Genomic DNA, 14377 nt, shown 5'->3' on the forward strand with positions numbered 1-14377 from the left:
TCTGGGGATCATATTGCTTTGCATGGCCTCGTTCATCATACGACACAGCTTCTTAAACCTGTTACCTATGGCTATCTGCATCGTTTCCCGGTTGCGCGCAAACCGTGTGACACCACGACGCTACCAGATCATGGTTTGAATGGCTTTCTCCTCAGTTCCATCTATGACCATGGGAATTAACGGTCTCGTGCGCGCCGCCTCCACTGAGCGTTTTATAGCACCCAGGCACATGGACAGGATGGTCCTGGACGGATGAGGAGCTCTAGTCCCACTCCCGGCGTCAACTTGGCAATTTTCTGCACACGCTCTGCAGACACTTCCATAGAATCCAAGGCGTAATCCTATTTCCGGCTTCGTCTCTTTTGTTTTCCCAGGTCGCTCTGCGCCAACTGAGACAGCGTCTCACTGCCTTATCAATCGTGGCAGTACTAATCAAACGCCTACGATCCGCTATCACAGCCTTTGAAGTCCAGTACCAGTCGCATAATCCCATCTTTCTCAGATCTACACCCACATCAAGACTCTGTTTTATTTTTGACAATTTATTTCCTACATAACACGGAATTCCAGGCATGACCTGATGCCCCACACGACTCGACTACGTGTTGAATCCATCTAACAGAAAGTTCGAGGGTTTCGGGCCGATCCTTGCAAACGTTCAAAGGCTAGTAGCCGCTGGCATTGCAAGCTGTCAACCACAGTGGGCTGCAAGGCTTCTCACCTCAGATGCGACAGGTGGCGACAGCAACGGGACGTCAAGGTATCGAAATAACAACAGGTACACCTTATCCAACTCGACGGGACTCACATGTTCAATTATAGCAGCTACTCGTACGATGGAATGCCCGCCTGCAATCCTTACTCGGAAGGGCAACGGCGTTCACCTGACCATGCAAAATAATAATATTTTTTGTACTCCTTCCTTGGCTTCCCATATTATGCCCGCCAAATAAATACGTTGTGTATGACCGAAGGGATGGTATGAGCTTATGCTGATCAGAGGTATGTAAACGAAAGAATTGTGACGATAAACGACTGTGGTGAATATCAAATGATATACCAAGAATGCAGATGCCAAATGCGAATGCGAATAAGTGAACGACGATGCGAGGTATCCAACTTCCCGTGGACATCCTGCCAGATGATGAAATGTAGACTTGTATAGTTGTAAATTGCGTTGATGCGAATAACTCCATGAAGTGTGAGGCGAATTAGCTAAGCGGGTCGAGAAAAGAGCGGAAAGGTATCGAAGGCGTTGAAGGCCGCGATATGATTTGACAGCCCATCATGCAGTGGCACGCGGACAGCTGCTGGATATGATCCCGTCAGTGATTCCATAATGAAATACGTTATGCATATCGTACACACCATGAAGATCAGCCCGATCAAGTATTTCGAAACGGACGCAGCTTTTCCAGTACGTTTTCCATGCTGGGCGGGGAGTCGAGCGTGTGATCGATCGGCAAAGGAGGATGTGCCATAAGCACTCCGGATATCGTTGATGACACCGATGACGATGAGATCCGACGTAAGGCCCGAGAAGCGCGCCGTTCTTCCTTCGCCTTTTGACGTTCTACTCGGCTGATGTCTACCTTCCCTGAAGGAAGTTCCGGGATGGCTGACAAAGACGAGGTTGTCGACGGAGTCAGCACCGGAAGAGACAGAGAGGAGCGCGAAGATGAGGCAGAGGCAGCGGTACCGAATTCTGGTGAAGGTGGCTCCAGGGACGCCCCAGACGGGCTAGGCTGATCAAGATAATCAAGACAGAGTCCTCTCGCAGAGCGCAGGGAGGAGCCAGCTATCCCTGGCTCTGCGTCAGCAACAGATGCATTTGTTGTTGGCGATCGTGTGCTCTTGGATAAAGCCTCACCGCGTGTTGGGTCCACGGCCCGCGCAGCGTCAGATCGATCCCCATCATCCAGCGTAATCAAGGAGGCTCGTGCTAGGTTAGCTGCCGCATCAATATCGTCTGCACCTCCATTGTGTATGACGAGCCAGCGCAGACCCTCTATCTCTCTGACCTTTTTTCGAATCTCCCGCTCCAGCATCTGGATGGTCTTAGCCATAGATTCCTTCTCGTCCTCAAATTTCTTGGTGATGGTGACAGCATATTCTTGGAGTTGCGCATATTTTTTGTTCTGCAAGGCAAGCGCATTCTTGAGTTCATCCGCGGATGTGGGCGGCTGGGTATCTACAGGGATGTGTTTATCCTGTGGGTTCGGTTTTGGAGCCATCCATGCCGCAAGTTTGGCTGAACTCAGCGAGGTTGCTGCTGATAGCGTGTTAGCTCGCGGTCGTGGTGATATACCCGGGGAGTGAACTGTCAAGTTGGAGGGAACGCTGTTTGTAGAAGGGACGACTGGCAATGAGCTTATCGGTAGCCTAGGTACTGACCGACCTGAGGGCGGTGGCGAAGGTAGGGGGGCAGAAGGAGGAGGGCCGCTGGACAACTTCTCTGATGAAGAGGGCGCACGTTGCAAAGGGGTCGGACGTTTCATAGCCGACGCCTTCGGCAACGCACTTTGATGTCTTCCTCTCCTGCTACGCACGCTGCTGTTCGTAGCACGAGATGCATCTGTATCACTTCCCGAGAGACTGAATGCACGAGCACTTTCATCTTCTGAAGGAACGCCAGCGGTAGTACTGCGGTCGCTCCGACGGTCACGAGAAATTGAGAAACGATGTTGAGGGCTCGCGGTCGGCAGCTTAAGGCTGCTGTTAGAGTGCTTGCTTGAGGGAGTAGTCGGCTCCCTTCGAGATGATTCGTTTGAATATTGGGGAGATGGTTTCTCGCCTGCCAGAGAAGTTAAACCAAAACTTGAAGGAGGGATGGGGAATTGGAGACGAGGAGTTGATGGGGGAGTGGGACTAGCAGGTGTTAGAGGTGTGGCAGGACTGGGTTCAGTGATCTTTTTTGAACTGTCCGCGGTGTTGACAATGACGGGTGACAGGGTGGAGGCTTTTTGGGCAGACTTCGTCTGCTTCACAAAATGCTCTGGAAGTGTGAAGAGATCAGAAAAATCGTCCCGCATTTCGTAGTGAGGAGGGTTCGCGACTGGGGGTTGGCGAAGCGGCTTTGGTGTAGTGGATCGGCTGTGGATACTGGAGCTGTGGGACTCCAGGGAGGGACCACGACCATCAGGTACGGGCAGAGAGAGAGTGGCGGATGAATGAGTGGGAGGGGTGCTTGCTAACTTGTGCGATGACGAGTATCGTGCCTTCAGAGTTTTGGTGGGAGATCGCAAAGGAGTGAAATGGGCGGCGAATTTGGAGCCCAGTGATGGTGGTGACACGTTCAATGGAGGAAGGGTAGACGGGAGCTGTCCGTTAGACGAGTCGTCTGTAGTTGAAACAACAGTCAAGGGACTTTTCCTACAGTGATATGCGATCAGTCTTTGATGCCGAGAAAGAGTGACTTTAGCAGCAAATGAATGTACAGTTCAAGAGTGTCCTGAGCGTGCTATATGCCCTACTTCCGCATGTATAAGCATATACGCCGACACCACATGTCGCTAGAGCACCCCATTTGTCTTGTCCTCCTCAACTTGAACAACGCGTTCGATCACGAACTTAAACCGGATGAAACACTTACTCTTTACCGACAGATCCCGAAGGAGCGTTTGTTGACTTCCTAGGCAGAGCGGAAGATGAAGCGGATGGTCGCTTGCTCTTCCTCCTTCCGAGGAAGGGCAGCATAGAGCGTCTGGACTTGTGTTTTTCTTCAGATGGGGTATCGGGAAGACCGCCCACTGCAGTTTTTGGAAGCTGGCGTGACCCATGCGAGCTGCGGAAGATCTCCGAGAGATCTGCCGTCTTCGTTCGTGAACGCTGGGGAGTTGGAACACCGGTCATGACGAGCACGAACAGCTTTACAAATGACAACGAAGTAAACGAGAGCGGTATGCTAGGCGCGTATTCAGGACTGGAATACAATCGCAAAGGTCTTTTCAACCGAAATACATTCGGGAACCGACAGGACGGCGCTAATTAGCTTGAAGGGGGATTCTGAAGCAGGAATGATGGAAGATGGTGCTTTTATTGGATCAGTGGAGCGAGAAAGCAAAAGCCAGGCGCTGGCAGTCCAACTGTCATGGAGGATAGAACAGAAAGAAAACTGGTGGGCACACAACGGACCCTATGATATATAAAACTTTAGGTTTCACTTCAAACCATCCGATGTCACAAGCGACACGGCCCTGCCAATATCCCGCCCGTTCAATATATGTATGACGTTCCTTCCGCGGATTCTTCGATCCTCACAGTTATCATCATTCCCAATCAGTAAAGTACGTTACGAGGAGCGCATACCCTTAGCTTGGAGGGCCGATTGAACCGCTCGAGATAAGGAAAAGAACAACGAAATGAAGCATGCATGCGGTCTTCATCAAAAATATTTATGGGAAGAACAAAAAGATGGAAACCAAAGAGCGCTAAAGTGTCTAAATCGAGGTGCGGAATGGAGAACTTGGAATGCAGATGAAAACTATGGACATCAAAAAGAAACAACCCCAGACCTGTCATTAATCCAATCCACCGTTGAAGAGTGTCTCAACCGAGCCGAGCAGGCAGGGGGACCAGGATGTCCATATGTACTCTCCGTGATTCAAGTTAGGGAGCATGTGGCCTTTCGATGCGCCTGTGTTCGGGGACGAATCGGGTTTAACCAGATAGCAGGTGTCTTGAAATTATGGCGTGCTATTACTAGAGAACTATGGACGCTTCCTGACTTCTTCAAACCCATAGCGTTCGTCAAATGCAGAGAACATGACAGGTGCGCAACGTCGGACGTTCCGTGTATTAATGTGGTCAATGATGACCTTACCTTAAGAAAGACCGGCGGAGAAGATGAAATCAATAAGGTTATAACGAAGCGAAATATGAAACATGCCTGTTTTTTGGAATCATCGGCACGGGGATGCGTTTCATAGTCATCGTAACTTGAGGATTTTATTTGGAACTTCATCCAATTCATTGCTCGTCGATGGTTGCATTGCATTATTCGAGTTTGATCCTAAGTCTTCAGTACTTTTAGTACCACCGACATCCCTCAGAGAAGACAGAAGCATTACCGTATCTGTCGTTAGCGTCACGGGCCATTCAGGATGGGTGCTCTTGACGTGTGGTGGACTGGTAATGATAGTGATGGTCAAAATGAGACGGGGCCACTCCCCGATGTTTGGAAAAACTGGGGAGTGTTGGTTTCATTGCTCATGAAGTGCAAGTTACCATGTCTAGAGGAACTTGACAATATTAATGGGCTCGACTGTTGGTGAGGACGCAAAACAGGCGAGCTAGACGGACTCGGAAGCTCGTGCTGGCAGAGATCCAAAGGTGTTTCAGGCCACTTGAGATATACGAGAAAGTGCCGCGGGTAAAGAGGTCCAGTGATGTGTCCTCAGTCTCATCTGAATGGTAATGGTTTCGTTAGGTGAAACACAGAGTAGAGTGCTGGGGGGTCAAGCTTCAAGCCCCTCATTAATGCTCTAAACCGATAGGCTAAGGGAGAAATGCGAAAAATATATTCGGAAACCACAGCGGTCAGAGCTGAAACGTTGAAGCTTAAATTTAAGTTCAAGAGTGATGATTGGCACCAACCTACCAGTCTCCGTTCAGCACGAAACAGACTACTAGTACCAATGTGTCATTCAGTAACTGCCAAACTGGCAACGGCCAGCTGATCAACGTTCAACGTCCAACAACCAACTTGAAGGCATAAATCTACCGACCTCGGTGTAAAATTACGGCGCACAAGGAGGTGGTGTGGTCAGCTCGCTGCTGAGTAGCGCAACAGATACATATGCATAAGATTAGATACCAACGAAGCTCCTAAAATTTCAAAGACCCATCGTCCTTTTGCAAGGGCTTTGCATTCTCAATCATACGACGCAGATCATCGTCCAAGCCCTGAATGGAGGATAGTGCAGCATCAGAGCCAGCCTGAGCGATTAGGTGGGGAGTGACAAGGAATTCTTGTCCGCTCTGCAATGATTCCAAAGCCTCGTGCACATCTCGAGCGAGACTAGTCAGCCCATTGTTCGGAACGTTGTTATCCCAGCTTCGCAGATACTGCCTAGTCACTGTCACAACGTCTGGAACTACCATGGTGATGTCGGACCAGAAGTATGTCAAATCTTTCCCCCATGTTGTCCTGACGAGTGTCCGCCACCTCTCCTGGGCAGGACTGAGAGGAAGAGTCTTGTCTGACGGATCGATACGCGCGAAGATCGCGGCGAGGTAGCATCCGAGAACCCTATACTCAGGTTCCAGAGCCTGCTCGACTAGAGAAGTGCACCACTCGAGATGACCATCACGAGCTAGACGTTCACACCACTCAACATTCATTGCTAGTGCAAAGATGAGGCGGGTGTAGCAGCAGTCTCGATTGTAATGGGAAGGGGCGTCGGGATGGCTATTGTCGTGAACTATCTGGTCATCATTGGGATGTACTGCAGTTAAAACAGCGCAGGAAAGCTCATCCAGGAGTGTTGCATCCACACCCTGTGGCATCGACTCATGTGTGATGGAAGCTAGTTCTTCTCGAGCATCAGAAACAACTCTCAGCGCAGCATGCCGGACTCGCGGAGGTCTGGTGGAACCCATACAGCGGATAAGCGCCGTGATACAGGAGCGTCGCTTGGTAGAGCTTCCTAGTCCACGCATGGCACTCAGCGCGAGCAGAGCATCACCTTCTGTTTCATCATCTCCTTTGTTGCCTGCTTCGTCCGCTAGGTAGTCGATAAGCCAGTCGAATTCTTCACAGTTGGGCACTAGCCCGTTACTGTGACACCACTGCAAATCACCATGCCAGATCAAATCTTCATCGTCCGGAAGTGAAAACCAACGGAAATACCCATGGACAACCATTGTTCTCAGAGCGGTGCGTGCGTCAGCCCTATGCTTCTGTCCATCGGCCTCATTCTGTGTATTCGTGAGCTGTTTGCAGGCGTTACGGCTGTCCATGAACGCATCACGAATGAAACGGCTCTTGCCTCCCCAACAATCCCAGGTATTAATGTGTCTCCAACGAAGGCGTAGACGGAGTTCCAGCGACTGGCTGCAAAGATATGCCATGGCCTTGCCACACTGCACAAATACCTCCTCCCTGTCACAACACGCCACGAAATTATCACGTAAGCGTGCATAGACTGCGGAAGCATCAAGGTCCCGCGGCCATTGCACGAGAGGTACCATCGCAGCTGCAGCCTCGACAACTTCTGGGTTCGTGGATGCCTCTAGTATCCAGCGGATGGCGGACAATTTAATGGACGTGCCATCAGGAGTCAAAGTCAATTTGCCCAATCTGCTCAACCTGCCCAACCCGTATGGGAGGGAATGGACACTGATTGCCAGGATTTTTTTACAAATAGTCCCCAATAGCTCTGCTCCTGGTGTCTGGAAAGGGCTATCCGGATGCAACATTGACACGACGATAGTGCTTGCATAAATGAGGATGCCAAATGCCGTGGTGAAGATGATGACGCTGGATATCGTCGTTTGCAGGGCCCACATGTTGGCGCTGAGTGACAAACCAAAGAGGAGCAGGGAGATCTGGAGGAGGACGAGGAACACTTGCAAGACCGTCTGGAGGTGAAAATATTCCAGCCCATCAAGCTTCCTCTGTCTCTGCATGCAGCGTTCCTCTAGTGACCCTCGTCCGCGAGCTGCCTTGTACGAATTGAGCCATTGCTTTCCCATCACAGCCCCGAACGCGGCCAAGACGCTAAACGCGAGGCTGGCATAGGCGAGTGTTTGCGTCCAGACAGTCGAAGGAGGATACCCCGTGGACGAGGAAAGATTGCTGATATCATTTACAGCATTTGTGCCGTTAGCTGTCATTTGGATCAGGTGGAGCAAGAGCACATTGGTGGTCTCTCCCGGGTTAGGCTGCATTCCGATTATGAAAGTGGAGTTGACGGCTGAGAATAAACCAGCCTGGTTCGCCTGTTAGATTTGCATAGACAGGCGTATAAATGAACGCACAAAAGTCAAGATGATGCCCATATCGCCATTCGCCCGCTCAAGGAAGTCACTGTCATATTCCGTTGAAATTTTGTCGTACGTCGCCCAAAACTTTGAATCAACGTCTTTATCATGTTCTTGAGTGATGGGAAGCGCTTGACGGTCGTTGAGGATCTGTTCATCGGCTCCTGACCTTTGACCCCGCGGAATCAGACCTCGGATATCCCGTAACGATTAATTGACACTTACACATCCTTAGCATGGCCTCCCTCAATGGCCGCAGGAGTTTCCTCGCTTGCTGTACACTGTTTGATCCTATCCCTGTAAGTCCGTAAGTGTCGCACTCATCCCAGTCTCGCTTGGCACTCACTCGCTTGTTGGGAGGCCGGTGTCGACAGGTGCAGAACAGTATCGTGATGAAGGGCTTTCCATGTTATGCACTGTGGATATAAAAGTTGAAGCACGACGGGAGAGATAGTAGAACTTGAAGTGTATAATTGCTGTGCTGGCGTCAAAGCGCACTCGTTGAATATTGCAGAATCATGCGAGAATCGTGCATATGCTTCTTGTCTGTTGCAAAAGCCTCCAACGCAAGAAGTAGTCCTCGTCGACTCCTCGAAGGCGTGCACATAGCTTCCCGTCGTCAGAAAAATCGTTCACAGCACTAGCCTGTGAAGAAATGAGCTGGAACTCTACTCGAGCTTGAGGCCAGTGAGTGTTCGAATCGCCATGACGCATTTGAGTCGAGGGAGCATCTGAAGTGATTAGCTTGCAAAATTTAAATGCCAGGCCCTTGGGATTTTGCCGCATCCGTGCCGTACCCTATACGTAACAGTGTCTCATATCATAATGCCTACATCGTCCGTGTCACCCAATTGTCCATATCACATTTAACGTCTCTGTCATAAGGCGTGCTCAATTCTAAAATGTCGATGTCAAGTCGAGTTCAATATTCGAGCGCCGCTCGCTAAACCTATCCTAAAGGGGACTCGTACCTAAACCTTACGGCGCGCAGCGCCAACACTCGCAGTCTTAAAACACATCCTAAGCCTCAGTAGCGCTACTAAACCTCATGATTCATGCTCCTAACCCTCAGCAGGCCTAACCCTTATCTTAACCTCTCTATGCAGTGCAAATGCTAGTAGTGTATAATCAGTTCACTCCATGTTTCAGTGAAAGGTAAAATATATTCATAAACATACTACATAGCACTACATATACTCTGTTGAAAGGGTCAGAAAAGGTTTAGGAATGTTAAGGGTTAGATCTGCTGAGGGTTAGGAGCATGAATCATGAGGTTTAGTAGCGCTACTGAGGCTTAGGATGTGTTTTAAGACTGCGAGTGTTGGCGCTGCGCGCCGTAAGGTTTAGGTACGAGTCCCCTTTAGGATAGGTTTAGCGAGCGGCGCTCGAATATTGAACTCGACTTGACATCGACATTTTAGAATTGAGCACGCCTATAGTCCGCCTGGCAACACCCCACTCCAATCGACTAGCCCTCAGCTCCTTGCATCCCCGAGCCCTTCATGGCCCTACGTACGCGTTTAAGGCTTCGCCATCCCTCCAACTGTTGTATAGTTGACTAACATCTTCTCCTGCTTCCTCAGAAAGCAATTTCTTCTGGTGGGGAGAGGGAATCGCAGACTCTCGTGGGCACGAGGAGAGATGATGAACACTGCTTTCTACAGGCTACGGGGCAAGCCCAATGCGTGCATCGATATTCATTCTCACTCCAATCGACTATGTGAGGCTTGAGCCATTCAAGAGGCCCAGATGATGACCGCGACGAATGAGAATGTGCATATCCTTGTCGGGAATGTTGCGGGTGTTGGACTTAGAGATTGACGAGCGTGACTCGGAAATAGCCGAGAAGTGGCTTAAACCTTAAATCATCGGTGTAGATACAGTAGTACGATTTTCTGTAGTACGCTACGAGTTTGTTCACGCAATTCACCGTGCTTAGTGTTTTTCACGCGGCCGAAAATTCTATAGCGGGAATGGGATCTTCAATTTTCAGATGCATCTTTCCTACGTACTGGTTCGCCCCTTGCATTCGTCCATGTGTAACAAAACATTATATTCTTCAGGATATGGTTAATACCCCACTTAACTTCCAATGTAAAACACCATTCCAGCACCGTGTTACGTCTAGCATTCTCGCCCAAACAGTCTACTTCGTCTTTACTTTGCCGCCTTACCCTCTACCAACACCCTGATCGAGAAACTCCGATCAGTGACTGTGGTACCTAGGCATCGAGATTACACAAAACAAGAACCCCATAGAAGGGGACCAGAAGGCCTGCCAGTTGGTAGAAGACTGCATTGACAATGTAACGTCTGGGACGATAATCGTGCAGATTCGGTGCCCGAGCTGGCTCAGGGATTTCACGGTCAAGAGTCCGAGTAACTTATACCCGCATACACAGCCAGTTCACAGCGAGAGCTTCACTGACGTTACACAACCCGTGCAGATCCGCCAAGACGTCCAGTACTACATGTTCATGTGCAAGTCCCATACCGCCGATGCACATAGTCGGGCCGCACTTCACAGGTAGGTGTTCCCTGCCCCTCCCAGCACAATTCATATCATCCCTCCACCATGCACCACGCAGAACTCTCTGAGGGACCATGGGCGCATTTGGCTAGCGTGGCTGGGTTTGACTTTGATGTAGTATTTCCCGAGGCATGTAAGGCGCTGCTGACGATGGAGCCGCTGTATGGGATTGGGGAGGGACATGGTGAATTGCTGACAACATAATATACATATGTAAGTTACTGCCAAATGCACTGTCAACCAGCCTTAATCTCGTCACAGCTAAGAAATCAGATTGGAGCATGGCCATTGCTTGCTTCATGCCTTAACAGCCTTGTATGCTTATGACTTACCATGATGAGATCTTGTTCCGCCTCAGTAGATATCATCATGTTAGGTACTAAGTATTACTTGTCGAACGATGGAGTTCAACGTCCTTGTATCCCACAGAATGGATCCTGTGTCCTCCAGACAAAATTGTTGCGGACATGTATTATGAATCGTATAATTTCAGGTGATGCAGCGAGCATTACGCGACATCGAAAAACTGAGCCAAGTACTGGCTCGAATAACGTAGCAATCAGTTGAATTCATTGGCTTGAATATGATAGTCTTCGTTCATGCAGCAGGTAGGTCGAAGAATATCGTTCATATCCATGAAATAGTAGTACTAGTAGTGCGTGCTACAGATTAAGCTATATAGATGAGGAAGAAGTTTACCGATCTCAGTGTAAAATTACAAACCATGAGTAGATGATATGGCTAAGTTGCTGCTGAGTGGCGTAACAAATACATAAGGTTAGACACTAACGAAGCTCCTAGCAATGAAGATCCTTCAAGATCCCAAAAACCCATCGTCCCTCTGCGAAGTGCTTGAGTTCTCGATCATACGACGCAGATCGTTGTCCAAGCCCTGAATGGAGGATAGTGCATCATCAAAGTCAGCCTGAGCGATTAGATAGACAGTCAAAAGGAATTCTTGTCCGCTCTGCAATGATTCCAAAGCCTTACGCACATCTCGAGCGAGATCCGCTAGCCCACCGTTCGGAACATTGTTACCCCAGCTTCGCAGATACTGTCTAGTCACTGTCACGACGTCTGGTACTACCATGATAGGGCCAGGCCAGATGAATTTCATTTCCTCGCCCCATATTGTCCTGACGAGTGTCCACAACCTCTCCTGGGCAGGGCTGAGAGAGAGAACCTTGTCCGACGGATCGACACGCGCGAAGATCCCAGCAAGGTAGAATTCGTGAATCCAATTCTTGAGTTCCAGAGCCTTCTCGACTAGAGAAGTGCACCGCTCGAGATGACCATCACGGGCTAGACGTTCATGCCACTCATCATTCGTTGCCAGGACAAAGATGAGGTGGGTGTAGCAGCAGTCTCGACTGTAGTGGAAAGAGGCGTCGGAAAGACTGTTATGGACTGTCTGGTCATGATTGGGATGTACGGCAGTTAAAATAGCGCATGAAAGCTTGTCCAGGAGTGTTGCATCCACACCCGGTGGCATCGACTCATGTGTGATGGAAGCTAGTTCTTCTCGAGCATCAGAAACAGCTCTCAGCGCAGCATGCCGGACTCGCGGAGGTCTGGTGGAGCCCATACAGCGGATAAGCGCCGTGATGTAGGGGCGTCGTTTCGTAGAGCTTCCTAGTCCACGCATGGCACTCAGCGCGAGCAGAGCATCACCTTCTGTCTCATCATCTCCTTTGTTGCCTGCTTCGTCCGCTAGGTAGTCGATAAGCCAGTCAAATTCTTCATATTTGGGCGCTAGCCCGTTACTGTGACACCACCGCAGATCACCATTCCAAATCAAGCGTTCATCGTCCGGAAGTGAAGACCAACGGCAATACCCATGGACAACCATTGTTCTTAGAGCGGTGCGTGCGTCAGCCCTATGCTTTTGTTCATCGACCTCTTTCTGTGTATTCATCAGCTGTTTGCAGGCGTTGTGGCTGTCCACGAACGCATCGCGAATGAAACGGCTCTTGCCTCCCCAACAATCCCGGGTATAAACGTCTCTCCAGCGAAGGCGTAGACGGATTTTCAGCGACTGGCTGCAAAGATGGGCCATGGCCTTGCCACACTTCACAAATACCTCCTCCCTGTCACGACACGCCTCGAAGTTATCACGTAAGCGTGCATAGATTGCAGAAGCATCAAGGTCCCGCGGCCATTGCACGAGAGGTACCATCGCAGCTGCAGCCTCGACAACTTCTGGGTGCGTGGACGTCTCTAGTATCCAGCGGATGGCAGACAATTTAATGGATGTGCCATCAGGAGTCAAAGTTCTGCCCAACCTGCCCAACCTGTACGGGAGGAAATGGACGCAGATTGCTAGGAATTTTTTGCAGATAGCCCCCAATAGCTCTGCTCCTGGTGTCTGGAAAGGACTGTCCGGACGCAACATTGACACGACGATAGTACTTGCATAAATGAGGATGCCAAGTGCTGTGGTGGAGATGATGACGCTGGATATCGTCGTTTGCTGCATCCACATGTTGGCACTGAGTGACAAACCGAAGAGGAGCAGGGAGATCTGGAGGAGGATAAGGAACACCTGCAAGACCGTCTGGAGGTGAAAATATTCCAGCCCATCCAGTTTCCTCTGTCTCTGCATGCAGCGTGCCTCTAGAGACCCTCTTCCGCGAGCTGCCTTGTACGAATTGAGCCATTGCTTTCCCATCACAGCCCCAAACGCGGCCAAAACGCTAAATGAGAGACTGGCATAGGCGAGTGTTTGCGTCCAGATAGTCGAAGGAGGATACCCCGTGGACGAGGAAAGATTGCTGATATCATTTACAGCGCTTGTGCCGTTAGCTGTCATTTGGATCAGGTGGAGCAAGAGGATATTGGTGGTCTCTCCCGGGTTAGGCTGCGTTCCGATTATGAAAGTGGAGTTGACGGCTGAGAATAAACCAGCCTGGTTCGCCTGTTAGATGTGCATAGACAAGGCATATAAATGAGCGCACAAAAGTCAAGATGATGCCCATATCGCCATTCGCACGCTCAAGGAAGTCACCGTCATATTCCGTCGAAACTTTGTCGTACGTCGCCCAAAACTTTGTATCGGCGTCATTGTCACGTTCTTGAGCTATAGGAAGCGCTTGGCGGTCGTTGAGGATTTGGTCATCGGCTGTTGACCTTTAACACCCAACATAATCAGACCTCGGGTGTCCCGTAGCGAGTAGTTGATACTTACATAGCAGGGCCTCCCTCGACGGCCACGGCAGGTTCCCCGCTTGCTGTACGCGGCTTGTCTTCATCACTGAAAATCCATAGGTGTTACACTCAGCCCTGTCTAGCATGGCACTCACTTGTTTGTTGGGAGGCCAGTGTCGACAGATGCGGGACAGGGTCGGGATGACGCGCTTTGCATGTTGTGGGTTGTGGTGGACATATGCATGAGATAGACTCGGAAGGGCGAAATGATGGAACTTAAAGTATATGTGTGATTGCTGTGTTGGCGTCAATTCTTCTTTTAATAACCACAGCACATACAGTGCAAGAAGCAGTTCTTCGAAAGTATTGTTCAAAGTATTAGTCTTTGAAGTCATGATCAAGCTGGAGCCCTGACTCCGAGAGCCTGTCGGAAGGATCAATTCGCCGTGACTATTTGAGAGAGAACTGATGTTTGCAAAATGGTTGTGCGTTCAGAACAAGCTGACCCATCATATGGAAGCAAGCCGACGATGCTGACAACGTTGAAGAAGGAACAACTTCCTGTTCACGTCGGTCACTCTGATGAGCAACAGGTGATTAAGTTAGTAGTACACTCACAGTTCTCCAAGCTCCATGATGGGTGGGCGTGACTTTAAAGTTGGTCATGGTATTAGCATGTTATAAAATTCTGGGATTGCAAGTTACATGGGGGTACGTAGT

At 49.8% G+C, this 14377-nt stretch overlaps 3 protein-coding genes across 3 annotated transcripts; all 3 read right to left on the minus strand.

Annotated features, from left to right (window-relative positions):
* Positions 1–1385: 1385 nt before the first annotated feature.
* Positions 1386–2234, minus strand: DEU56DRAFT_872698 (uncharacterized protein; the record flags this gene model as incomplete). The annotated part of the gene is made up of 1 exon (XM_041355800.1): positions 1386–2234. One exon carries the CDS (start codon positions 2232–2234, stop codon positions 1386–1388), a length of 849 nt encoding a protein of 282 aa, XP_041205530.1.
* A 5446-nt stretch (positions 2235–7680) lies between these two features.
* On the minus strand, positions 7681–8088 carry DEU56DRAFT_697680 (uncharacterized protein; the record flags this gene model as incomplete). The annotated part of the gene is made up of 2 exons (XM_041347263.1): positions 7681–7932; positions 7981–8088. Coding segments are annotated over 2 exons (360 nt in total), but the record flags the coding sequence as incomplete, so codon positions are not given.
* A 2988-nt stretch (positions 8089–11076) lies between these two features.
* DEU56DRAFT_819394 (uncharacterized protein) lies at positions 11077–13639 on the minus strand. The gene is given in 4 exon segments (XM_041354017.1): positions 11077–11160; positions 11178–11270; positions 11315–13418; positions 13468–13639. The coding sequence occupies 2 exon segments, from the start codon at positions 13486–13488 to the stop codon at positions 11328–11330; spliced, it is 2112 nt and encodes a 703-aa protein (XP_041205532.1). The 5' UTR covers positions 13489–13639; the 3' UTR covers positions 11077–11160; positions 11178–11270; positions 11315–11327.
* Between the last annotated feature and the right edge of the window lie 738 nt (positions 13640–14377).

This window comes from Suillus clintonianus, assembly GCF_016758775.1.
Source record: "Suillus clintonianus strain FC179 chromosome Unknown DEU56scaffold_69, whole genome shotgun sequence".
Classification (NCBI taxonomy): domain Eukaryota; kingdom Fungi; phylum Basidiomycota; class Agaricomycetes; order Boletales; family Suillaceae; genus Suillus; species Suillus clintonianus.